The 25,931-nt window shown below is 36.1% G+C and overlaps 2 protein-coding genes across 24 annotated transcripts in view; one reads left to right on the top strand and one right to left on the bottom strand.

The window, feature by feature from the left end:
- RALGPS1 (Ral GEF with PH domain and SH3 binding motif 1) overlaps positions 1-25,931 on the top strand; it is a 146,308-nt gene that overhangs the window by 45,829 nt on the left and 74,548 nt on the right. The window lies entirely within an intron of this gene.
- Positions 3,412-25,921, bottom strand: ANGPTL2 (angiopoietin like 2). Its single transcript, XM_005023985.5, has 5 exons — positions 25,364-25,921; positions 15,385-16,241; positions 5,986-6,179; positions 5,527-5,797; positions 3,412-5,047 (listed from the first exon to the last, which is right to left on the bottom strand). The coding sequence occupies exons 2-5, from the start codon at positions 16,190-16,192 to the stop codon at positions 4,848-4,850; spliced, it is 1,473 nt and encodes a 490-aa protein (XP_005024042.1). The 5' UTR covers positions 16,193-16,241; positions 25,364-25,921; the 3' UTR covers positions 3,412-4,847.

A 25,931-nucleotide genomic window follows, 5' to 3' on the forward strand; every position in this document is an offset into this window, starting at 1 on the left:
AAAATGTTGTCCAGTGTTGATCACTTCCTTTTCTTTTGTGACATGCAAAGCAGCCATTTGACCAACTGGTTGCTTATCAGTATTTCATCTGGTAATTTTTCTGAGCACACAGGTTGTTGTTAATGAATGTAGTCCAAGTAGCTTTGAGACTTCGTGTGCTATCTGGCTTGCTGAGTCTCAACAGGAAGCACCAGGCCTACCCTCCTGTAAGTAAGGCATTTGTGACTTTAAGGCTTACCAATGAAAAAAGTGAGGCTTTGTTTCTGTTAAATACTTTCACTTTGGTACTAATACGGTAAACAAAGAACTACAGAAATAGTGAAATGTTTTCAAATAGGACACCCAAAAGTGTATCCACAGATTATGTACGCTTGTTACACTGTGTTTTTCGTAGAAAAACGTTCTGATTCAGATTCAATTAAATTCGAAAAAGTAATCAGAATTCAGAAACGATTCAGAAAATGCTGAGTTGTGCAGGAACTTTGTGTGCTATATTTTATGAAGAAACTATGTTACATTAAAACAGATAATAGTTCTTTATATGATTATTTTTATATAATTATTTTATTATATAAATTATAATATTATATAATTTAGGATGATACTAAGCTGGAACTTAAAAGGGTTTATATTTATAAATCATTGCACATGGATAACTAGAGCACAAGAATTCTTTATAGACTTCCTGTGCCAGTATTAATGTGTTTGTATTAGTTACCCTCAATGGGTTTATCTGCTCTATTTAGAAATCTGTAAACTCTTTGCATCCACAGTACTCAGGTAGGAAGGATTTCCTCAGCTTTGTCCTGTACCACGTGGTTTTGCTTGATTTGAACATGGTCTTTATCTTCACTAGATAAACCTTTCTTTATGCCCTTGCTTCAGGCTACTCATGACATTATAGGCTTTGGTTGTTACCTCTGTTGTCAGTTGATGTATCTGAGCATCCGTCACAACCTTCTCCGGCAGTGTTTCAGTTCTGTATCACTTCTGAGGGGGAGATGGTGCACGTTGGCTGCAAACAGTGTTAAGATAAAGTGCACCTTAGGTTTATACAGTGACTTCTGAAAGTTTTTGGTGTTCTACTTAATTCCTAACAATGTTAGCTCAATGTTTAGTAGCAATTAGAAAGGCAAGTTGTTTTCAGGAACTATTTATTGTTATCCCAAGATCTTTCCTTTTATTGGCAATTACATGCTCTTTTCATTTCATATGGAAAGTCAGGAGTTTTTTCCCCTGAATCCGTCTGTCTTGTATATTTTTGTCTGCTGTCTCATTGTCTAAGCAAGCTGTCTCTTAAATCCTCATGCAGTTCCTCACAGTTGGCCTTTCTGTTGCTAACTTCAATTAGTTAATATCATCAACAGATTTCTGTTTCATCGTTCACCCCCTTTTTCAGGTCACTTATGACAATGTTGAACAGCATGAATACTAGCACAAATTCCTGAGGATAATAGCCAACACTGTTCATGAAGAATATTTTTATTAAATGCATTTGACAGTTGCTCCTTATGGCTATGCTTACAAAATGTGTAGAAAAAATGATATTATTGCAACCTCCATTAAATAATTTGAGGTTTGAAGGAGCATTTAGCCTATCAAAAGAAAGTATTAAAAGGGGAGTGGTTTCAGTGATTATATATTTTCTGGGGGAGGGAGACTGTATTAGGTATGGAAAAGCTTCTCTAATCTGTCTGTTTAAATAAACAAGGAGGCCAAGTAGATGTAGGTTAGAAATAAATAGTGAATTTATAACAGTGAAGGAGAGTGACAAAGTCTCAAAATTTTTAGAGTTCACAACCTTAGGCTACAATATAAGATTAATATATTCCTTACTGTAGTAAGGAATAGTGTATAGTAAATAGGTATATAGTAACAAGAAATATTGTTTAAAGCAACTATGTTAAAATTCCCAACACTTGTTTTTCTTTTCAGACAAATTTTCTAAATTTAAAATAATAATTAAAAAATAACTTGTGGAATCAGCAATGCTGTGGTCTAGGACATTGGAACTGTTTAGTCATGGGTTACTCTAAGAAATAACAGTAGTCATGTTGTTTTGAAAATTCCTGGGTGCAGTGGCTATCTACAGCTTGTTCCTGACATTGTATTTTCTATAACATACAGGTAACAATGTAAAAGATCAAATAAAACAAAGATATGTAAGTTGTGTTGCAACTTAAATTTTTTTCTGATTTTCTTTTTTTTTTTTTTAATCTCTTGGAATATGACAATGGGGATAGAGCTAAAAACTTTGATAATAGAATAGTTTCACGGAAGAACTTGTGTGAAACTTGTGTGTAACAGAGTTGTCTTCTGAAGTAACTTAACTCTTGTGAGCTTTTTCTCTAAATGCTGGAAGGGGAGCCCCACTGTTTAGTATCTGATACAGTGATAAAGTATTAGTTACGGCATTTTCCTTATTGCTCAGAAAAAGGTAAAGATATTTCAAAAAGTTTGAAGAGCAACATTTTTAGGAGGTTTGTAGTTGAAGGTTGAAGTTGAATATTTCTACAGTACTTTTTGAAATGAGTGAGGAATAGAAAAGAATTGAAGCTGTCAAAACTCTTCTCTATTGTACCGCAGTTCTGTCTTTCTGTCTAAAGTCAACTGTTGCGCTTTTGCTAATGACAGGAAAATGTTTTGTATGTGACTTTTAGAAAATGTAGTGTAATCAGAGACGTACTTTGGGGTGCAATGAAACAAGAATGCATTTGAAAGAGTTGGAAGTAATTACAGAAATATGAGGAAAAATGACCTTTCGTGGTGGTGAGATGGTAGATCCTAGTGCAAAGCAATTTCTACTATGTATGTGAATTTGAAAAAAAAAAAAGTGCATTGTGAAATTTTGCAAATCTTTGATTCAGACAGTATACTTGCAAATAACTTGTTTCACTAAATAATCTGTAAATTCCTTATGTATGATTATTTTTGATGTGCCAGCCTTTATCTTAAAAATATAAATAGCATGTTAAATGTTGTGTATTTTTCTACTGGTGGCTTATCTGATCAAGTCTTAGATAAATTATGAAATAATGATATGATCCTTATTGTTGTCTTACTGTGATGGTCCACATTGAGCCAAGCAAAGCTTGAATTTCATGAATAGTGTCTATATAATAACATACACAACTCTTTCCAATGTGTTTAGTTTCTGTAATCCTGTGTCTTTAAAAGATTGCCTACAACATTTGTGGAAAGTATTTCATTATGATGACAATAGGCTTTTTTAATACATGACAGGATCTAACTTATTAGGTACAACCAGACATACTGTTTTTCATTCATTATTCTGCTCCTTCCTTACCTCCTCTTCCCATCCCCAGTTGGCTTGAATGTGTCAGATACTCTGTGAAATTGATTATGCTTTTCTGCAAGTAACCTGAACTAAAACAGGATGAAATCTGAATATTTCAAAATAACGTTTGTTGCTTTATTAAAAGAGTACAATATTACAGGGGTGATCTAATATATTAAAAACCCTACTTTGTTATATACAACACATGCTGCTTCACACACCAGTTTAATGCACATCATACCTTTGTAAAGAATTCATGAGGTAATAAGGGAAAAAGTGTGCAAACAGATGTCCAAACACATTAAGTGTCTTGCAGGCTTACTGAGAAATATATTGAAATTCCAGGGGTTTTTGCTTTCCCTCCTTCTTACATGCATTCTTTAACTTACATTTTTCATGGTAATTTCCATTTTGAAAGGTGTGTTAATAACAGTCTGTTCTAGAAACCTACCATGGAAGAATATTAGAATTATGCCAGTCAGTATGTCATAGTTGTGACTAAACTCTAATTATAGATGAGTAAAATGTTATAATAATTTGACAATAATATAATTGTGAAATACGGCAAATAATAACTGTTTTTGGCTATAGGTAGCTTCTTTATATAATTTTCGCCTATTGGCTAAGAATATTTAATAGCTTATATAGTGGTATCCATCATTTGCCTGCAAAGTTGGATAGTCCCTTTAATTTATATCCAGCCATTTCTGACTAGAGAGCCTACACAGCAGGTAATGACTGAAGTCAGGTACAAAATATAGTATAATATGACACGTTGGCTATACAGTATCCATAGTAAATCTGGGTTTATTTCCCTGTGCAGGTAGCTAGTTCATTCTGATTAGAAAAATGATTAAAGTTTTCCATCTAAAACGTTTTAATCAAATGCCAATTCTAACTTGTAGGAACTGATTACTAAAATGCTCAAAGTAAATAGGAAAGACTGAATTTATTATGACAGTAATGGTTTGCGCATCTGTTCACAAACTCAAGTTATATAGTATTAATTTTATTCATGTCAGTTAACAAAGATTAAATTAAAATAACCATACTAATATACCAGATACCTAGTTCAAAGGATGATTTCCTGTGTCTAGTGATTGCTTATAATAATAATAGAACTCTTGCTGTACAGTTTGTAATATTTCCTGTATTTGAGAATATTTATATATAATATAACATCCAAAAATATTTAAATGTTGTGGCAGTATTTTTACCATCCAAACTTAATTTACAGGGAATAAAAAACAGAAAATGTATCTACAATCCATTTCAATTGTCAGTTGTAAATGGCTTAATATAACTACTTCTAGTACAGAGAAGCGTTCTGAATGTTATGTTGTTTTGGTGTTGTTGTTTTTTACTTCAGCTTTTCTTTCCCTGGAATGATTCTTGAAAATAAAATATACAAGCCCTCACATCTTAGCAATAAATTTACAGTATCTTACATTCCTCATTTCTGAAATAATTCCAGGTGCTAACAGTATAGTTATACATCCTTTTTTAGATCAAGAAAGGGGAAAAAAAAAAGAGAGAGAGAAAAATTATCTCAGTGGAATGTGTTGGGATTAGGTCTTATCATCATAACAACTTTCTTTAGTGAATATGATCCCCCCCGGAATTCAGCCCAGTAAACACCATCCTGATACCGGCTGCGGTAATGTCCTCCACGATACCAAACTCCATTGAGATTTGAATGAGCACATGCATTGTACCACCATCCTCCCTTTTGGTAATGAGCACAATTACCTGTAAAAGAAAGCTACGATTCAGTCTTAGGAAAAATTTTAAAATCTTAAAGCACGCAAACAAGCCTAGCACAAAATGTACTTTTAACTGTGTATTTAATTTGTAGGTACTGTGCAGTGCAAGGTGCTGCTTCTTCAAGAACCAAGTCTTAAGTTCTACAAATGGACTCATTAATGCTACTATGCTTTGATGGAAAATCTGGTTGCATTATTGTCTCAAATAACCTTAATGTATGTTACAGAGCTGCATTTAATGTAACTAATAAATATTTCAGTGAGAGTGAGAATTTTTAATTCAGTTAGTACATATAAGGGTTGACACATCAGTTTGTATTTCATAAGTTACTAATTGACAACTCTAAAATACAATTTCATTTTTATTTTTTTGTCTACAGCTGTACTTTTTTATTTAAGAAAACAAAACAAACAAGCAAAAAAAAACCAACGAAGGCAAGGAAACCAAAAGGGGGCCTTTTGTACCTGTGTATACATCGTGGTCCCGGTCCAGTGTGGTGAACTGTTTACCATTGTGCCAAGTGAAAGAATCTCCTGCATTTCCATTGTAGCGTCCCAATCTCAACTTGTAATACTCACTTTCTGGCTCTAGTCTGAAACTAGCATACTCAGCAAATACTTTCCGACCTGACCAGTCTTCCATTGTTATGAGCAGTTTGTAGTTGCCTTGATTTGTTAGCCAATAAATATTTTCTAAACCAAGCCAGTATTCTCCATCTATATTACCAAATCCTTGCTGCAAAGGAAGCAAGAGAAGGGCGTTAATACTGTGCATATGTTTTAATGGTAAATCTGAGTGTATTCTTAAGTGGAAAACAAGTTCCTTTTTAAGAAATCTATTGTGAAAACTCTAAAATTATCTTTTAAATTAACTTTACCATTAATTTTTAGAGGGTGGAAAACAAACTGCTCACTTGTCCTAACCTTGTATGTCTCCCAGTTCCTGAAAAAGTTGACAGACCCATCCAGTCTTCTCTGAATGACTGTCCAGCCACCAGGGTCATGCCGTTGATCACACCAGACCTGCATAAGTCGGTTTGTGTTTTCTGGTTTTACAAGATAGATAGAGCTTGTATCATGGCCATCTTCTAATGCTTGTAGGCAATCTCTCCAGGGCCCTGTGTCAAAACAGAAGGACTCTGCAGTCAAAATGCAACTGAGTATAACTTTAATGCGGAGCAGTGTTTGAATGGGTAGCATGTTTTCACACTTTACACAGTATGTTTGCTTCAGCTGAATAGTGCATTTCTTTTTTCTCCTATTGAAGCTTTAGTGTCCACTCAGTGTTTGCAAACAGATTACTTTGCTGTAACTTTTTTTTTCTGGAACACTTCACAATGAAATAATGATATGGGTAGATTTTCGTTTAAGGCTACTGAAGTCTAATAACATTGGTCATATTTTCAAAGAAACTAAAAAGGAATTACTCTGTAGATATATATTATTATCATTCTGTTTTCTAAAGGAAAATAACTTTGACTTTATTTCCGTCTTGGAGATTTTGAGCTTTTTAAATCGCCAAAAATGTAATGAAAATAAACAGTGGAATCAGCAACATAAAACATGAATGTAGGTTACTGCTGTCACTCTAATAAATGATAATACACTAAACAAAATTAAAAAATCAGATTCATAACATGGAATGTGCACTTATACAGTGAGAGATTTTTAGATAAATGAGATGATTTAAAATACTTTAAAATACTTCGCATTCATGGAAGTTAAGATAGTGCTCTTTCCCATTTTCAGGAGAATAGATTTTTTTGTTTCCCTGAATTTAGTAGACTCTTTATAGAGCATTGTCGTTTTGAAAGTGTCTTTTGTTCATTATTTTATTCCTGTGGGGAGATAGATTCCATGTTAACAAGTATGAGAAATTTAGATACGAACAATTCATTAGTCTGTGATGATAACTGCACTTAGAAACTTCTAGATGCTTTGCTACTATGCTCATACCTGACAAGCAGTCAACAAAGAATCCTCAGGGTTAGAGACCCTTGTTTTCCATGCTGAAGGAGGAAGGCTTGTCAGATCTTCTGTCAACAGTCATACTGAAGCATGTATTGCTATTAAGAGTAACCTCTTTTAAATTAATTCAGTTCCTTTACCCTTTTTCATAATCCAGTGTCCAACAATGGAAGTAGTAGAGCTAGCCTTACACTTAGTAAATGAAGTAGTAATAAATGTTTCATAGGAAAAATTTTGGTGTTTGGGGAGCTGGTTTGTTGTTTGTTTGGTTGTTGTTTTTTGTTTGTTGGTTTGTTTTTGTCTTTTTAACTGGCTAATAAAACATCAGTGCACCAGGAGGCAATCCATTTCTTTGGTGTGTGGTATTGCTGTGTTCTTGTTTCCTCAGTCATATTCACAGAATGCAATTAGGGTGCTGCTGCTAAGCCCATTTTCTAATTCTGTTGTACCCAACTGTTCAGATTTCTGGAAGTGCAAATGTAGATAGAGTATTCTGTGACACAGTTGGATGGTTTTATTGTGAGTGGTGGAAAGAGATAGAGGTAATGAATGATGGTAATTTAAATTGCTCTTGTTTATTTTATCACAACGTGTATGTAGTGGCCCATATTAAAAAGAGCAACTGTAGTAGTATTTTGAATTCTGTAGCTGTATAATTACTTACATACTTTTTTTTTTTTTTCCGGGGGCTTATTGTGGCCCATCTCTTCCAGTGGCTTCTTTTACAGGATCTTAATTTTTTTTCACTATATTTTTAAGAACATGTGACATGAATGTGTGTTCAAATGATTGTTATCTAAAAGAGATTGGAATACTTAAAATACTCTACAATTGGAAATCACAATACTTTGATAAATAGTTTTGTCACTTATTAAACTGTCTGAGATATCTACAGTATTTGGACCCTCATTTCATGCATCTTGATGGAAGAACATCTTCAGCATGCTTTTCTTTTTTCCAAGTTGTGATATAATCACAACTAAAACGAGACCTCTTTAACATCTTCATCAATGATCTGGATGACGGCATTGAGTGCACCCTCAGTAAGTTTGCAGATGACACCAAGCTAGGTGCGTGTGTCGATCTGCTCGAGGGTAGGAAGGCTCTGCAGGAGGATCTGGATAGGCTGCACCGATGGGCTGAGGTCAACTGCATGAAGTTCAACAAGGCCAAGTGCCGGGTCCTGCACCTGGGGCGCAATAACCCCAAGCAGAACTACAGGCTGGGAGAGGAATGGTTGGAGAGCTGCCAGGCAGAGAAGGACCTGGGAGTGATGGTGGACAGTCGGCTGAATATGAGCCAGCAGTGTGCTCAGGTGGCCAAGAAGGCCAACGGCATCCTGGCTTGTATCAGAAACACTGTGACCAGCAGGGCTAGGGAGGTGATCGTCCCCCTGTACTCGGCTCTGGTGAGGCCGCACCTCGAGTACTGTGTTCAGTTTTGGGCCCCTCACTACAAGAAGGACATCGAGGTGCTTGAGCGGGTCCAAAGAAGGGCGACGAAGCTGGTGAGGGGCCTGGAGAGCAAGTCCTATGAGGAGCGGCTGAAGGAGCTGGGCTTGTTCAGCCTAGAGAAGAGGAGGCTCAGGGGTGACCTTATTGCTCTGTATAAGTTCATTAAAGGAGGCTGTAGCGAGGTGGGGGTTGGCCTGTTCTCCCACGTGCCTGGTGACAGGACGAGGGGGAATGGGCTAAAGTTACGCCAGGGGAGTTTTAGGTTAGATGTTAGGAAGAATTTCTTTACTGAAAGGGTTGTTAGGCACTGGAACGGGCTGCCCAGGGAGGTGGTGGAGTCACCATCCCTGGAAGTCTTCAAAAGACGTTTAGATGTAGAGCTTAGGGATATGGTTTAGTGGGGACTGTTAGTGTTAGGTTAGAGGTTGGACTCGATGATCTTGAGGTCTCTTCCAACCTAGAGATTCTGTGATTCTGTGAGAAGAAATGTAGTATGTGCCACTATCCAACTATCCATCGCTTTATTCTTCTATCTGTACTGTATAGTTTGTGTCTATGCATACTGACATTCCACATGCAAAATTACACTTATGTCCTCTAACTTCATTGCATTTTTTATTTTATAAGTATTTTCTGCATATTCTGTATGTTTTTACCAAATACTTGCACTTGCTTTTCCTTCTAATTAACCTTTCTACCTTATTTGTAAGTTATCGTAGTAATGAAAGCAATTCAGTTAAACCAAAATAATGAATATTAGCAGATTTATTATGAGAATGATTAACAAAAACATTACAGTACATAGCTGTCTATAGGAATTCTCAGATCTTATGTTCCACTTGTCAGTTCTAGCCTCGAAAATAAATGCCACGTTGTCTGTAGATTTTTATTGTATGGCAATGTAAGCTTCTTGCTAACTATTTTGAATTACCTACTTCTAACTATCTCTCTATCTGTTGGGAATAGAATGTATCAGATAATATAACAAGGTTTTGGAATTTGTTGGTAACAGCTTTTTGATAAATGCATAAAATGGAGAAACAGACAAAATAGAGTGCAAGCCATATTAAGTTTAAACCTAGCAAGTAGGGACGAACTGGCAGAAAATCTGAAATAGAAAGCACTGTGGGCAATCTTTTGAGTGTGAAATAATGGAATCTGCAATTCTTAAGAAAGAAAAGAAAGCAAAACAAAGAAAATGAGCTCACATATAACAGACTTAAGCAAATTCAGAGAGCGAGAAAATCCTTTAGAAAAATTAGTCCAACAAAAGAGTTTAGAAGTTCATTAAAGAGTGTCTCTTGAGAACACTACAGTGGATTTTGCTACTGTATAAGGCTAGGAAAAATAGTAAGAAATTGACCTGGCTAGATCATGAATTTTCCAGTAGCTTTAAAAATCTGAAGGAAGCTCAGACAAAATAGTTGCTAGGTCAAGGTACAAGGAATGACCCTTTGTTGCTTTTGTTCTTAAATAATTAAAGACTACAACAGTATTAAGTCCAAGATAACAGAAAACATTGACTTACTATTTTATGATGAAGACTATCTGTCAACAGATTAAAATAAGATGCCATGTAATACTGTTATTCTATTTTGCTTCAATTTTTATTTTTGAATAGGTCAGGTGTGGTTAGATGGTTAGTACAATTAGGAGCTTTGGCAAATTTTAGAACTTTAGGCACAGTATAGAAAGGATTGGATACAATGTACATGGATTTTCTTTCAGTGGCTGGACAGCTGTGGCAGGTTGTTTCGTGGGTTGTTGTCCACAGTTGTATTTTTTTCCTTCTTTTTCCCTAATTCATTCTAGACATCAGTAGAGCCCCGCAGGGTGTAAGAGAGGATGGCGAGGGCTGGCTGCGAGGCTGCCAGGGCAGGAGTTGGACTTGATGATCCTTATGGGTCCTTTCCAACTCAGGATATTCTATGATTCTAATTGTGGGGAGGGGCTTTGAGATATGTTTGGAGAACAGAGAACATCCTGGATGGTGAGGAAGAGGTATTTTATGTTCCTTGCCTACAGAAAAGGTGAGAGAGGAAAGGAGTAGAGAAGGATATCCTGGAAATGAAAGACTGAGTAGCTTAACTTCAGTAGATGGGCATTTCCTTGAACAAATCAAACTGTTGTAAACTAAAAAATGAGAGAAATGTTTGTGTGGATTTGTACAGAACAAACATGAAATTTCTTTTTCTGATAAGTTACGTAGACAAGGGGAAAATAGCATATGTCATAGATAAGGGAAAAAAAAATAGCACATGTCAAATCAAATTGGGAATGGACCTCTGGAGACCAAAATGAAAGATGGCTAGAAAAGCAGTACTGCCTCAGGCGAGGATCATGGGGTTCTATAGTACTGCAAGTTGATTGTGAGTCAATAACATTTCACTTTGCAAAAAAGGAAAATGCTATGTGAAGATAGAAGAATAGAAGAGTTACTTCATATGCATAGTACCTTTGTCGTTCTATGTGATAGTAAAACCAGTTTGAGTACTTAAAAGCACAAGCAGAATGTGAATGAGTTTTCAATAGATTTTAACAGGTCAGGTAAAGTCTGAAAAGAATGTTTGAAGGATAGATATTCCACTTCCAGAAAGTTAGAAAAATTATAATACTGTTCTTCCATATATTAAAAAGAAATAGATGCTTTTCTATGTCTGCTGTCCATAGGATGAATAGTTGTAGACTTAAGATACAGCAAGGGAATTTGTTTTTCCCTGATGAATTGTCTAATCTGGCAGTAAACTCAGCTGGGATTGGAAATATATCATGTAGCAAGGTTGTAAATCTCCATTATTAAGATTATACATAAATGGATTGGAGATGCATCTGTCAGAAATGAAAACTTTCTGCTTTGTGGGAAAAGCCAAATATCATCTTCAGATTCATTTCAGCCAGATTTTATTTTAATAATCTTCTGTACTTCTCCCTTCGTATTTCTGTCACTGACTCAAAAGATGGACTTCTGTTAAATTTGTGGATAATAGATCCAGAAAAGCAAATAATAAACTTTTGGAAAATAATGAGGAAATCAATGAGAATGTTACATGAAAGAGAATTATATAGCAACTCTCACCAGCCCTAGAACACCTTACCAGAAAATACTGGGCTAAGTCGACAGATAATAGAATCATAGAATCATTAAGGTTGGAAAAGACCTTCGAGATCATCTGATCCAACCAGACCCCTATCATCAGTATCACCCACTAGACCACCTCCCTAAACACCATGTCCAACTTTTCCTTAAATACCCCCAGGGGCAGTGACACCTCCCTGCCAGCCTGTTCCAATGTCTGACTACTCTTTCTGGAAATTAGAACATGTTTCTTCTCAACCTAAACCTCCCCTGGTACAACTTGAGGCCTTTCCCTCTTTTCCTAATCATTAAAGTGACTATCCTATCATAGAATCATAGAATGGCTTGGGTTGGAAGGAACCTTTAAGATCATCTAGTTCCAACAACCTGCCATAGACAGGGATGCCACCCACTAGATCAGGTTGCCCAGGGCCTTGTTGAACTCGCTCGTGAAAACCTCTGGCGTGGGAGGTCTGCAGATTCTCTGGGCAACCTGTTCCAGTACCTCACCAGCCTCCAAGTGAAGAATTTCCTCCTAACCTCTGATCTAAATCTTCCCTGTTTCAGTTTCAAAGCATTCCCCCTTGTCCTGTCATTGCCTGAGCAAAAAGTTGCTCTCCAACTTTTTCATAAGCCCCCTTAAAGAATTGAAAAGCTGCAGTAAGGTCACCCCGGAGCCTTCTCTTCTTTCGGCTGAACAGCCCCAGCTCTCTCAGCCTTTCTTCATAGGGGAGGTGCTCCAGCCCTCTGCTCAACTTTGTGGCCGTCCTCTGGACTCGTTCTAACAGCTCCACATCCTTCCCATGCTGCAGGCCCCAGACCTGGACGCAGTACTCCAAGTGGGGCCGTAGAAGGGCAGAGTAGAGGGGGGACAATCCCCTCCCTTAACCTGCTGGCCATCCCTCTGTTGATGCAGCCCAGGATGCAGTTGGCCTTCTGGCCTGCAAGTGCACACTGCTGGCTCATGTCAAGCTTTTTGGCCACCAGAACCCTCAAGTCCTTCTCTGCAGGGCTGCTCTCAATGAGTTCTCCCAGTCTGTCCTCATGTCAGGGGTTGGCCCCACTCAGGTGCAGCACCTTGCACTTAGACTTGTTGAACTTCATTTAGGTTAATGTGGGCCCACTTTTCTAGCTTGTCCAGGTCCCTTTGGATGGCATCCCTTCCTTCTGTTGTATCAACTGCACCACTCAGCTTAGTGTCATCTGCAAACTTGCCAAATGTGCAATTGATCCAGTTGCCTATATCATTGATAAATATATTAAAAAGTACCAGTCACAAGGGCAGTTCTCTCCTGATATATCCTCTACTGTATCAATTCAAATAAATTATAGTAGATGTGTTTTTCTCCTTTTTTTTTTTTTTTTTACATAGTGAAAATTCCATGATTCATGATTCTAATGTTCTGTGGTTCTGTACTGGGTCTGGCTGCGATCAATTTAACTTCACCCACGGCAGCCCACACAGTGCTGTGCTCTCCACATGTTGCTGGAACTGACTTGGTATCACACCACACACACCCTCCAAAATCCAGTAGACTGAGGGTGGGCAAGAGGTGGGGAGGGGTCATCACCAGGGCAACTGACCTAAACTGTCCAAAGGGATATTCAATGCTATATGATGTCACGCTTAGCAATAAAAGCTGGGGAAGCAGGAGAAAGGGAGGCTCTTGTTATGGAAATGTCTGTCTTCTCAAACAACTGCTATGTGTATTGAGGCCCTGCTTCCCCAGGCTGTGGCTGAACATTGTTTGCTGCTGGGAAGAAGAGAATAATTGTTTCTCCTTTTGGTTCTGTGTGGCCTTTGCTTTTGTTTCATTAAACAGCACCTATATCAAACCCAAGCTTTTCTTTCCTCCATCTCATGTTCTTCACCTAGCCCTGCTGATGAGGGGGAGTGAGAGCAGTTGAGTGGTAACTAGCTGCCCATCGGAGTTAGACAACAATAGGTTTTGCGTGACACAGTGCAAGCTATGGCCAGTTCATCTTTGGCAGTGTTGTAAACTGACTACTTTGTAGGAAAGTCAGGTTGAGATTTTCTGTGGACTGAAACACCTCCTCGAGTTTCTTTCGTTGGGAAAATTTCCACGGAGAAATAAGTTATGTGTTTGTGTTTTTATTTTATTTATTTATTTAACGGCAATTACTATATTTGATAAATCTAAAGAGTTTGATAGGTTATTTGAAGTAAGTTGCAAATAGCCTTGAAGTATATGCTATGTGCATCTCATGCATTATTTCATGCCTTAGTCTGTGGTATGCCTTTTTTTTCTGAAGCAATTGCATGTTGCTCCAATGCTAAAAATAATTAATAATAATAATAATAATAATAATAATAATAATAATAATAATAATAAAATACTTCTCTTGTATTCCCAATTCAGGACACATAAAACATGAACTATGTTCTTGAAATATGTGGAACCATAGGTGCAAGTGGATTCTTTACCTGTGATTTACCAATCATCTAGATTAATTGAACTCTGATTTCCAATGCTTTCATTCTTGCTTATGGCAGAACTCTTAAGAGAGTAATAACAGCTATATAATGTTCCATATTATTGTACCACTTGCTTCCCTTTCCTCCTGTCTTAGAGTGCAAGTGCCCTTTGCAAGTACAACACAGATGTATTCCGTTCTGGATTTATACAAGCACAGAAGTTATCACCTGCTAGATTTAAAAACTTATAATAGCTTCATAAATGTTTACACAAAGTGTCAAACCCCTTCAGATGTCATGAATTATAGCAGTTCAATCTTGGGCACAAGTAAGTAATATTTAAATCATTGACTGTCACTTACTAAGAATTTTCTGCAGCTCCTTCGTCTCAAACATTTGGTATAAACTGATTTGTCTTGGTAAAGTAACACAGGAAAAATCCATGGGACTAATGTGTTTAAATCTGTTAGGTATTCAAAATAAATTTTTTTAGCTTTTTTTTTGTTTGTTCTACAACAGGTATATTAAAATTATGTTGACCTCCTCCTCCGAACATGCTATAAGACTTGATTCAGATTGTTGATGTGGGGAGTCTTGTATGGAAGGCTGTTGGGGATTACTGTAGCATTCTTTGACTAATTAATCTTAGCCTGATTACCTTTTTTCCCTGGCGTTGACAAGGCTACTAAAATTTCTTTATATTAAAAACAATAATAAAAATATAATACCCAGGACTTTAACTATTTTCCTTTTTATTTGCTATTCATGTAAAGCAAACTGACTCCATAACCAACATGATAAAAATGTCTGTAAAATCACAGAATCTCAAAACAGCTGTGACTAGAAGTTAAGGACCTAAAACCTTGAGAGCAAGAGTGAACATAACCTCTTCCTATTTTAAGAAAGAATTAAGAGCCAAAGGTTCAGGGACTGTGAGGCTATCTGCATTAAGAACAGATAAAATATTGTTTTCAAATTCTGCTGTTGTCAGTTTTATTCATTCCTGGCCTAAGAAGGTGTTTTAGCTGGAGGTGAAGTTTGAGATAGTTCTAAATTCTGCAAACAAAAACTCAATAACAAGAACTGAAACAACCGTAAAATCAGTGTTTGATACAAAGTCGCTTATTACCATTTCCTGTTCTTAAGGAGAAGGCACAATAAGGTATAAAGGTAAAGATTGTGTTAGAATATAAATTCATTTCATGAGTGGTTCATCCAAAAGTCCCATTTGCTTCACTGGGAGTGTCTCCATTGATTTTCATTGAGATCTAAGAATCTCTATCAGTTAAAAATCATTTATTTTGCTGGATAAATTATTTGCATTTTCTTATATTACGATGTTTCCTACTACTTATTATTAGTGTAGACATATCAATAATATTACTTACCAGATGGTTTGTCAGTTGAAGTTGGAATACTAGTTACTGCAGGCATGGTTGGTAAGGTAGGTGGCAGAACCTTCGGATTCTGATCGCTCTGAATCTCATTAGTAGATATCTGGTTAATCAGGCGATTGTAAGTAGGAGGGTGGTACGCTTTGTTTGGTGGCTGTGGAGTTTGTGGAAGAGGCTTTATGGATGGCATTCTCTGACAGTGTTCTTCTAGCTGGGCAATTATTATTGACTGATTATTTGCAATTGACATCAAATGTTGGTACTTGTACTCTAAGTCTTTGTATTTGTTTGCAAGTTGCAACATGTCTGCAGTTTGGTTCAAAATCTTATTCTCAAGTTGGGAAAGTTCTAAGGCATTGTCCCGTTTCCGGATAATTTCATGTAGTAACTGCATATAGAGTTGTGTGACACGAGAGTTCATATTTCTGCTCTCTTTTCTTAAGAGCTTGACCTCATTAACAATCCCACCATCTACCTCCACCAATTGCTGGAGAGTTTCTATTTGTCTCTTTTGTTTAAGAAGTTCATTGTTAAGTAACTGTAATTCCTGTTTATTTACCCGGTTTTCAAGTAGAACCTCAGGTTCTTTAGAATTGACACAAATGGCACCTGTTACTCTCTGCTGAGGTACAATAAAGGTGTAAGTGCATTTGTCCTGTGTGTCACTGGAACGTTTATATCTGTTCATATAAATGAATTCTTGTTCTTTTTCTTCATCATTGCCTTCAAATTCCTGTGTTTTGCTTGCAGCAGTTCCCACAACAGCTATAAGCATTAAACAGATGAATCTTCTTGTCATCATGATCCTCTATTTATGGTTAAATATTCTTCTTCAAAGAACTTCGTAAAATCTGTTTTAAAATAAATTTAACAGTAAGTAACATATTGGAAATCTGTGCAAGCTTTTTAAAAAAATAAATAAATACAAGATAATCTGTTCTAAAACTGACGATAGAATATTACATAGTATTTAGAATCACAGAATCATAGAAACACAAGGTTGGAAAGGACTTACAAGATCATCTGGTCCAACTGTCATCTTATCACCAATACTACCCACTAAGCTACTAAATCATATCTCACAGTACCTTGTCCAGGCGCTTCTTGAACACTGCAAAGGACAGTGACTCCACCACCTCCCTGGGCAGGCTGTTCCAGTGTCTGACCACTCTTTGAGAGAGAGTTTTTCCTGATGTCTAATCTAAATTTCTCTAGGTGCAACCTATGGCCATGTAAATTAGCTTGTCTGTGAAAAAAAGAGATAATTTTCTTGTCCCATATGAGCTCATGTCAGCTAAAGAGGGCATCATCTGGAATAACTGTGCTACACTGTGGTCAAAACTGTAGTTAGTAGTTGCCAGATTATCTAAAGTGTGTCAAGAATCCCAAGAAACCATGTAATAAATACCAGTATTTGAAGAGCCCTTCCTACCAGGCAAGTGCCACAAGTTTCCAAAATTTATGATTTTATTTAAACATATTTATATTTTGTATATTTACAAATATAATCCTTAAAAATTAATATCTTTAAAAACAAACAAAATAATACGACAAGCTTATAGGCAACAGTTCTCTAGGAAACATGAACTTAGCATTGGCAATACTGCCATGAATGCCCTTGTCAGGGAACATTCTTGTATCAGTTGCATAAATACAACCTTGATGTCACATATTTCTAATAGATTTGTTGGTTAATTTTAACATGCATGTATACATCTATCGTAGTTTTCATAATTAAAAAAAAAATCCAATATAGAGCTTCTTCAGTGTATAAAGCCTGCTTGATACTTTTTAAAACCAAGGTGGTGTTATCAACATTTTTTTTCTTTGCTTATAAAACTTTTCACATGGAATAACCATTCAGTGTTTAAACGACTGTCATCTTACTGCTTGGTCATCTTTAGTACAATGTAATTTTATAAATGACATGACCTGTGATAGTAACAGCTATGAGAAACTCAAATGAGTCCAGCTGAGCACCACCAACATGGATAGATAGGGGCTAGCAGAGATGATGTATGAGGAGCATCAGAGCAAGCTAGGTTTGTTTAGCCTAGGAGAGGAGGTAAGAGACATACTCCTGCTGTTTTAAGCTGCTTAATGGGTGTTAGTAGAGAAGATGGATTCTTTTCAGAAGGGCACAGTGAAAGTACAAGGGTCAATGGATCCAAATTGCCTCAGGAAAAATTTATTTTGGATTTCAGAAAAGAGTTCCACAATGACAGCAGACAAGGACTGAAGCAGTGTCCTCGTTTCAGCAGAGATAGTTTTCTTCCTAGTAGCTAGTATGGTGTAGTGTATTTTGGGTTTAGGATGAGAATAATGCTGGTAGCACACCAGTGTTTTAGCTGTTACAGAGCAGTGCTTACACAGAGCAGAAAGGACTTTTCAGCTTCTCATACTGCCCTGCCAGCAAGAAGGCCAGGTGTGCACAAGGAGCTGGGAGGTAACACGGCCAGGCCATCTCATCCAAACTGGCCAAAAGGCTGTCCCATACTCTACGGTATCATGCAGAATGATAAAACTTAGGGGGAGTCAGGTGGGGGGGAGGCCACTGCTCAGGGGCATTGGTTGTCAAGTGATAAGCAGTTGTATTGGGCACCACTTGTTCTGTATATTCTTTTGTCATCTTTTTTTTTCCTCTTCCTTTTCTATCCTCTTAAACTGTCATTATCTCAATGCACGAGGTTGTTTTTTTTTTTTTTTTTCCCTCCCCACCCTTTTCTTTTTTACACCCTTTCCCCCCCCTTTTTCTCATTCTCTCCCCCATCCCGCTGTGGGAAGCAGGATGCGTAAATGAACAGCTGTGTGGTGCTGAGCTAAATCACAAGAAGTCACACAAAGAGATGGTGGAATTTCCATTCCTGGAAATATATAAGGTTTTGATTTAGGCAAGACACTGAGTGACGTGATCTAATGTTGAAGTTAGTTTTACATTGTGAGAAGGTGGTGAGGTCCCATCCAATGTGATTTTTTTTTATGGATCTAGGCAGCTACTGACTTTTAAGTAATTTTTCTTAGTTCCAAAATAATGATGGATATGCAGGCTTTAATTATTTATACTGAGAAGAGATATGGTTATTAGTAATGGTTATTAGTCATTCACATTTTTCTGTTTTGAAATAAACCAAATACATTTCTGTAAATGCTTTTGTAAATGGTTCAAACAAACGTAAGCATTTGATCATTCATCAAATAAGATCATTCTCAGAGTTTTTGGAAATGTATTTTTGCCTCAGTTTCTTATGCAGTTTGGAATAAGCTTTTTCATTTTGCAAACAGAAGAGCATTGTACTTTACAGAACTTGTCAAGAATTTTGAAAACTCGACAGATAAATGTTTGGGATTTTATATGGTTTCTCTGAGTAAAGGAATGTTATTTGGAACCCTGGAAAATGGGGAACAGAAATTCACCCCAGACAGCAGTAACTTGCATAATCAAGATTTGCATAGCAAGTCACATTTAGAAATCATGGGAGTTTCCAGGCCTTGTATTACAGTATAGATGGACTGTTCTTGCAAATGTCTCTGACACAGTAGGTGTGATATGGGTTTTATTTCAGTGTTTTAATTGAAATACCTTTCTTCCCCTCAAAAAAATGTAACTATTTTTACCCACTGAAAGGAAACTTAATTTTTTTCTCTGAGTTCACTTTTGTCTGTTTACAGCATCTCATGTCCTTATTCAAGCATAGGATTTGGGGTGCACATTCTTTTCCAGGCTGAAGAAATACAGAAGAACTTATAACAGTTTGTTTTTCTCCTTTTTTTTTTTCTTTTTTTTTTTGTTAAAGAATTGTATAAGAAACCTTGGAACAGAGTTCATCAACCTCATCTTAACATATCTGTTCAAACGTTATTTCAAAATTCAGAAGGTAAGCCATCAGTGAATGACATCAGCATGATTAGACCATGCTGAAATGCTTCTCTCTTATAAACTTGTCTGCATATCACCTTTTCTAAGGTGTTCTTACAAGAAAAAACATAGGAAATAAAAGTATGTTGATAAAAGAATGCACCTTTACAATTTGAAGCAAGAAATGTACTGTCTTCAGATGTCTTCCTTCCTGCAGTCTGTTTGTGAAACAATCTCTTAGTTTTATTGCCTTTACTTGTTCATTTTTATAGAAGAAGAAAATACAGAACGAAGGCTATTTGTTACATATTGTGATTGGCTATATCAAATACATTGCATTTTTTCTGTAGCTGGATTCAAGTGAGCTTCATAACCAACATTCTTGTTTGCACAACTCTGAATGATGATTCCTTCAGGGAGAGAAAAAAAAAAAGCCTGCTAGAACTGGGGCAAGAAGCCAGAGAAGCAGTTTTAAGGAAGGCTTTAATACTTTTGATTTGCTTCCTCATCATTTTTGATTAGGAGACCATAAAATTTTGAGGACATCAGGGTTCCTTACCAGGAGAGAGGAAGATCATACTTATTAGATGTATAACACACTAGCTTTCTGTTTTCTTCTGTTGTACTTATGACAAGTAATTGCTTGTACTCTTTGTCCTTAATTAGTGCTGCTTCTTGCTGATGACGTTTCTTCCTGTTTCTCTGGTTCAGCCTCCCTCTTCCTCCTTTCCCTCTCCCTAACTCTTCTGGGAGGGAGCTGTATTGCTGAGGCCATGTTCGTCACCGATGTAAAATTCCACTTAAGTATCTGTAGACTTTACAACCTTGCTGTTGCATGGAACAGCATCGTATAAAGACATGTTTGTAGGTTTGGTGTAAATTTTATTTGCTGGAAATACACCATGTCTTTCTCTTATCCTCGTACACACAAACAAAATTTTGCCAACAAACAAGCATACAAACAAAAGCAGAAGTGAAAAAATCATGCTTAGGAAAAGGCATTTTAATTACAAATGAAGTAGAACTTCTAATTAGAAAAAAGCATGAGAGTTTGAAGTAATTTCATTTTTAAGATTCTTGCTGTTCAATATTTGTGTACTCCTATAAGCATTTTACATGGAAGTTGGTACAGTTATATTGCCAAACTCATCCTAGTACAGGCCCAGCTAAAATCAAATTTGTGTATGCTTACCCTACTTGGTAGCATATATTATTCTATTCTTTTCTTTTTTTCTTTGCCAATACAACTGCATCTGTATGAAAACTGTTGGCAGCATTGTTGTTATAACCATATCATTTTTCATACTCCTAGCTGGAGTAAGTGCTTTGGTAATAAATAAATCAGGTTGTAGATCAAATGTTGGCCTATTTATGTATATAACTGAAAGTAGATAATAACAATTTCGTTGGTTTGCTCATTCGTTGTTTGCTTAACTGAGGATGTTCCCATGATCTGGTGAAAAAGAGGTAATAAACTTTCTGAAACAGATATTGTATGTTTCAGCTTTTGATTGCTTTTTCCTGTCATTTAAATGGAAAAAGTTAATAAAATCTTTCTTTAATTTTCCTTGGAATCATTTCTGTTTTGTACTCTGTCATATTTATATAGGATTTTTGGTTAGTCAAAATGTTTTATCTTTGGATTGTTATGAGTATCTTGAAACTTACAGGTGATACTTCAACAGGAGTTGGAGTATTTTACCATCTGAAATTATATAGCTGTTTCACAGTCTGTAATTTATTACTGTCATGAATCTGAAATAGTGAATTTAAAAATATTTCTACGTGCAAAGTATTACTGTTTGACATATGTTCAGAGTTGTGTTTTTTTAATCAGCTGACCTTAAGAGAAGGTGGCAATGCCAGCACTATGCTTTTTTCTTTTTTATTACGCTACTTGTATAAAAAATGCACATTTAATTGTGGATGTTCCAACATGTGTACTTTTTTCTGTTATTTGTTCTGGTACCGTTCTTCATAGGACCTACCTCATTTTTACAAAACAGACATGCATGTATTTGTATTTAACCATTTCTTTAAGGTTTTATGAAATGTTTTACCTATCCTTGGGACTTCTGTGTACAAATGAGAATGAGGTCTTATCTCCATCAGATGAAAGTATGACTTGTAATAATGTAATTAAGTATTGAGTTTCTTTGAAAATGCAACCAGTAACCTTTCAATGCTATGGCTGGTTTTTGTTGGATTTTTTTTTTTTTTTAATAAAATAGACGTTTGCAGTATTACTCTGGAAATAAAGTTTTTTATAAAAGCCTCAGTATATGTTATGAACACTTTGGCATGTCGAACTCAAGTGGTTTGTAATGTCGAGTCTTTCAACCATTGAGAGACTAATCTCTTATCCCTGACTGGCTGTAATGTGTTTTTTACACCTACACTTCCAGTGTTCTGCAAAGAAGAGCTGTGAGAACATTTTGGAAAAATACAAAAGTAAAATAATCAGCTCTGTAAATCTTGTGTGAAAGACCTTAACTAAGATAAGCATGGAAAATAATTGTCTAGATTCTGTACCAAAATATAAATTGTATTGTTATGGCTTTTTTTGACAGATAAGGTTCATGAAACAGCCCAGTAAGTAAAAGCTCTGTAACTGCTTCTTGCTGCTCCTCTTGTTTTTCTATAGTAAGCTGTTATTAATCTAGAGGACTGAAGGTATGCAAATGTCACATGCTAAGGTATATAAATGCAGCTTTTGTGTAAATGATATGTGACACTGTATCCACGCTTGGAGACTGCGTTACAGGGAAGACATTTTTCTGTACTAAACCAAGATGTTACATGAGGGGAATTATAGGGACTTCAGAAATAAACTTATTCAGTACTGTGTAGTATAGTTAACTTTACTGCAAAGATAATCTAATTAAGAAACACTTCACCATTGTGGTTTGAGGAGCAACTAATTAAGATCTTATATGATGATGGTAGCAATTCTCACTTACAAACCATGAAAAAACTGTTGTGGTTTTAGTTTTTTTTTTTTTTTTAGTGTTGCAACTCAGGAGCCAAGTAGGCATTTTCAGTCCATCAGGCGTCAGTTATAATAGTCATAAAGAAGGTGAAGGCAGATGTTTCCTACCTGACTTTTTACACTTAAGCAAGAGTGCTCCATCAGCTGTTAAAGTAAAATAGGATTTCTTTTTTTTTAACTTATGGTATCTTTTGGGATAGTAACTATTGTTAAAGCAAAAATGATTTACAGTCATTGTCATTCTTTTCCCTTTAAAAGGCACCCAGAGTATTACATACTTAGAAAAATAATTCCAGTTTGGAGTTTTATTATTTCACTCTATTTTGTGTCTATGTTTTTTTACATCATGTTTTCTTTCTTTTGAGGGGGAGAGAGGAGGGCAGGGGGCATATCAAGTGACTTTCATCTCATTAAAGAGTGAATAGACAAGGTCTAACACTCAGAATTTATTTGCGTCATTGTATGTTGCTCATCCCGTTCTGACTGAAAGCGCTTATAGTCTAGACTAAATTGTTAAGCGTATGCCCAAGTTGAATGCACATATTTAAACTGATACTTCATGGCTCTTTAGAAATACCCAGATAGATGGAAAAATATATATGTGAAACATACAAGATACTCACTTTTTGCATAACACTAGTATTTTCTGACATTTCCCTGTATGGTTGCTTTGACTTAGTAGAAAAAAGCAGCAGTGTTACCCTACCTACAAATGAGTTTGTGTTGCTACATTAAACCACTCTAACAAAATTCAGTTCTGTGGGTTAATTAGTTGTGGTTGTTTTTTTGTGTGTGTGTATGTTGGTCATACTTAATGTAATGAGGCTAGCAGTCATTTGATGGTCTGGCTTTTCCTACGTAACCCTGCGTGCTGTGGTACCATGCGTTCAGCTTACTCAAGTATTTAGATACATAAATAAAAGCATATTTACAAAAGGCATACTGTTAGATCGTATAACATTTTTGCTTGAAAAGATCAACTATTTTATTTGATTGTGTACTCATGTGTAGTTTGATATTTTTTCATTCTAAAGAAGAAACATGAAAAGCTAACAACAAATCTTCACTGTTTCTTTAACAATATTGTCTAAAAGGATTTTTAGTGTAGGTAGTGCAGTTGTACATTTTAATGGAATTGCAAAAGCAAATGGCGCAAGGTTGTCAAAAGATGTAAATTCCTACTATACAGAGATAAGAAGTGTTTGTTGTTGTTGTTGTTTTGTTGTGATGTCTCCCCCCCTCCCCCCCCCCCAACATCAGTGTTTGCTTCTGCAGAGTCCTTTGATAGTCAGTGTTTGTGGATGTACAGTTAGCTGCCATGTTCCAGGCACCAAGCCAGTACCATTACCTGGATTTCACAACATTATTGTAAAAAGATATATAAGTATGACTTTTCTGAAGTTGCTTTCTTTCTTATTCCCTGCCACTTTTTTCAAAGCACGCACCCATGCACTGTTCGTATTCTCTCTCCCAAATATTCTTTTAATTGGAATTATATTAATCAATCAATTTTTCATGTAGCCTTTTTATTTAATTTGAATTATTCATTTTTATCTCAATTTGAAGGGGAAGGGACTTCCATTAATACAGATTTTCTTTTAGAATTAACTCCTGTAGCTTGATTTTAGGTGAAAATTATTGCTGTGAAAAAGCTGAACATTAAATTTTTTCAGTTTGGTAAAAGGAAGTTCACAGTGAAAGTACTGCACAGTAGTCTGAATGCCACGTGTATTAGGCAAAGTTTTAAAGTTTTGCTTGAACTATAATAGAGGATAGGAAAAGGTTGACACATAGTAAGTAGCATGTAATTTCAATTTTGAAAAGGTGATGTAAAAGGAAGTTTATTTCCAAGTTCATTGGGTGGAGTTATATCTATCTATTTATTTATTTATTTATTTAGTCACTTGTTCTTGGTTCCATTTTGAGCCATGCCACGCTTTTGACAGAAACTAATTAATTGCTTCAGAAGCTTTTATTATAATGCATTCTATACTTAGCTTCTTTGCCCATTTAAATTTTTGTTAAAATCTTGATTCAAAAACTAGCTCATGCTTCTTTAAGGGAAAAAGATATTTTATTTTATTTATTTTTTCTTTACTCTGGGGAATGGATGACTAATGAAACACTTCAGAATGAGGATATCTTAGTTCCTGGAGAACTTTTGTTTTGAAATAGTACCAACTGCTTCAGGAAACTTCAAAGGATTATGTATCCCTTGCTGCCATGTAATATTTTGAAGTTTTTGGCAAAAGTATACGGCCTTTTTAGTTACAAGAAGTACATATTTCCATTCTCGATTACCAAGAGTTTTAGTAATACTGTTTGTGGGTTGTTCTTTTTGCTTTACTAATTTTCCGTTCTAGACATGGAATGTAATTATTGAGAGAGTATTGTTATTGTTATTATTTCCCTTAACAGCGGCCTCACTTTATTTTTCACTTAATCCAGTCACTACCAAAAAAAATGTTTATGCTGCATGTGTACACGCGTACATGCACTTAGTACATAATAGCCCTTAAACACATTCACATTTTAATAAATGTGATTCATTTTGCTCATGAAGAATAGTAGCTGGACCATAAAGTAAATATTTAATGTTTACACAAAGATACTCATACATGCTATGTTCTGTTCTTAAGTGAAATTTATTTTGTAGACTGTTCTAAAGTTCCAGGAACAATTGTGCCTCTTTTATCAGACATGAGTGTAAGAAAGGATAGAGATTTCATCATTTTTAATACAGGTAGCCCTTTAGAAAGGTTATCATTAGAAATTAGTATGTTCTAGAAAGTTTGTTGAAAGGTATGCAGTATTCATATGCATTTGCAGCCTGTTTGAGGAAACATGAAGCCCGAAGTTACATGCAGAATTAAATAAGATAAATTTCATATTCGAGAAAATAATGGCAAGAAGGCTCTTCAGTGCGTGACATCATAAAATATCTCAACTATTTTCACACCTAAATTTGTTTTAAATTTGTGTGAAGTTTTGCTGTTTGTATTAGGGAGCAGTAATGTCTTTGAAAAGCTTACACTCACTCATATGCAAACCAATCCGTCTTTGGACCATCAACATAAAAAAACATATGCATATTTTAAATTTAACCCATTCGTACTATGCATTCTTACCCTGTCTCCTTCGTCTTCTTTCTTCTGTCCTTAGCGTGCTTTCATCAAAGGTTATCAGAACAACTTGTCCGCACGAGTTGTGGCATCTCACTTAGCAGTTTGCGTATCGGAAGTGCAACTCTTTAGTGAACGTAGCCTGGAGTCTACAGCTGCATAGCTTTGTGAACTATACTGAAGTTAGAAAAGCAAATGTCTGGATGATCTATAAAGTTATTTCCTTTCTTTTTCTTTTCTTTTTTTTTTTTTTTTTTTAAGATTTTTCTCAGCTTGGCTGTTCAGTCTAAGCCATGCATCTGTACGGTGTTACCGTTGAGGTACAGTAAGACTTTGTCTTGGTGAGAAAGAACTCAGCATTCCGGTTTTAAAATTGTGAGTCCATCATTTCTTGCAAGGCTAAAGCAGCCTTATTTGAACTTCAGCTCCTTTGTGGTAGACCTACATCTGGTGTGTGTGGGGGGGAAATAGGCAGGCGTTCAGCAAGCGGACAGATTTTGGTTGGGCAGGCTTTTTTTCCTCCTCCCACGAGTTCAGGGGGCTCCGCCGGTAACAGACGCGCAGGCCCCGCCGC

This window comes from Anas platyrhynchos, chromosome 18 (genome assembly GCF_047663525.1).
Source record: "Anas platyrhynchos isolate ZD024472 breed Pekin duck chromosome 18, IASCAAS_PekinDuck_T2T, whole genome shotgun sequence".
Classification (NCBI taxonomy): domain Eukaryota; kingdom Metazoa; phylum Chordata; class Aves; order Anseriformes; family Anatidae; genus Anas; species Anas platyrhynchos.

What these genes read in the sequence shown, in the direction of transcription:
- ANGPTL2 (XM_005023985.5), bottom strand. Translation starts at nt 16,192, where the DNA reads ATGATGACAAGAAGATTCATCTGTTTAATGCTTATAGCTGTTGTGGGA. An exon ending in TTCAACTGACAAACCATCTG is followed by an intron (nt 6,180 to 15,384) that starts GTAAGTAATATT and finishes GTTTTGACACAG; the next exon opens with GGCCCTGGAGAGATTGCCTA. An exon ending in GGAACTGGGAGACATACAAG is followed by an intron (nt 5,798 to 5,985) that starts GTTAGGACAAGT and finishes CTTCCTTTGCAG; the next exon opens with CAAGGATTTGGTAATATAGA.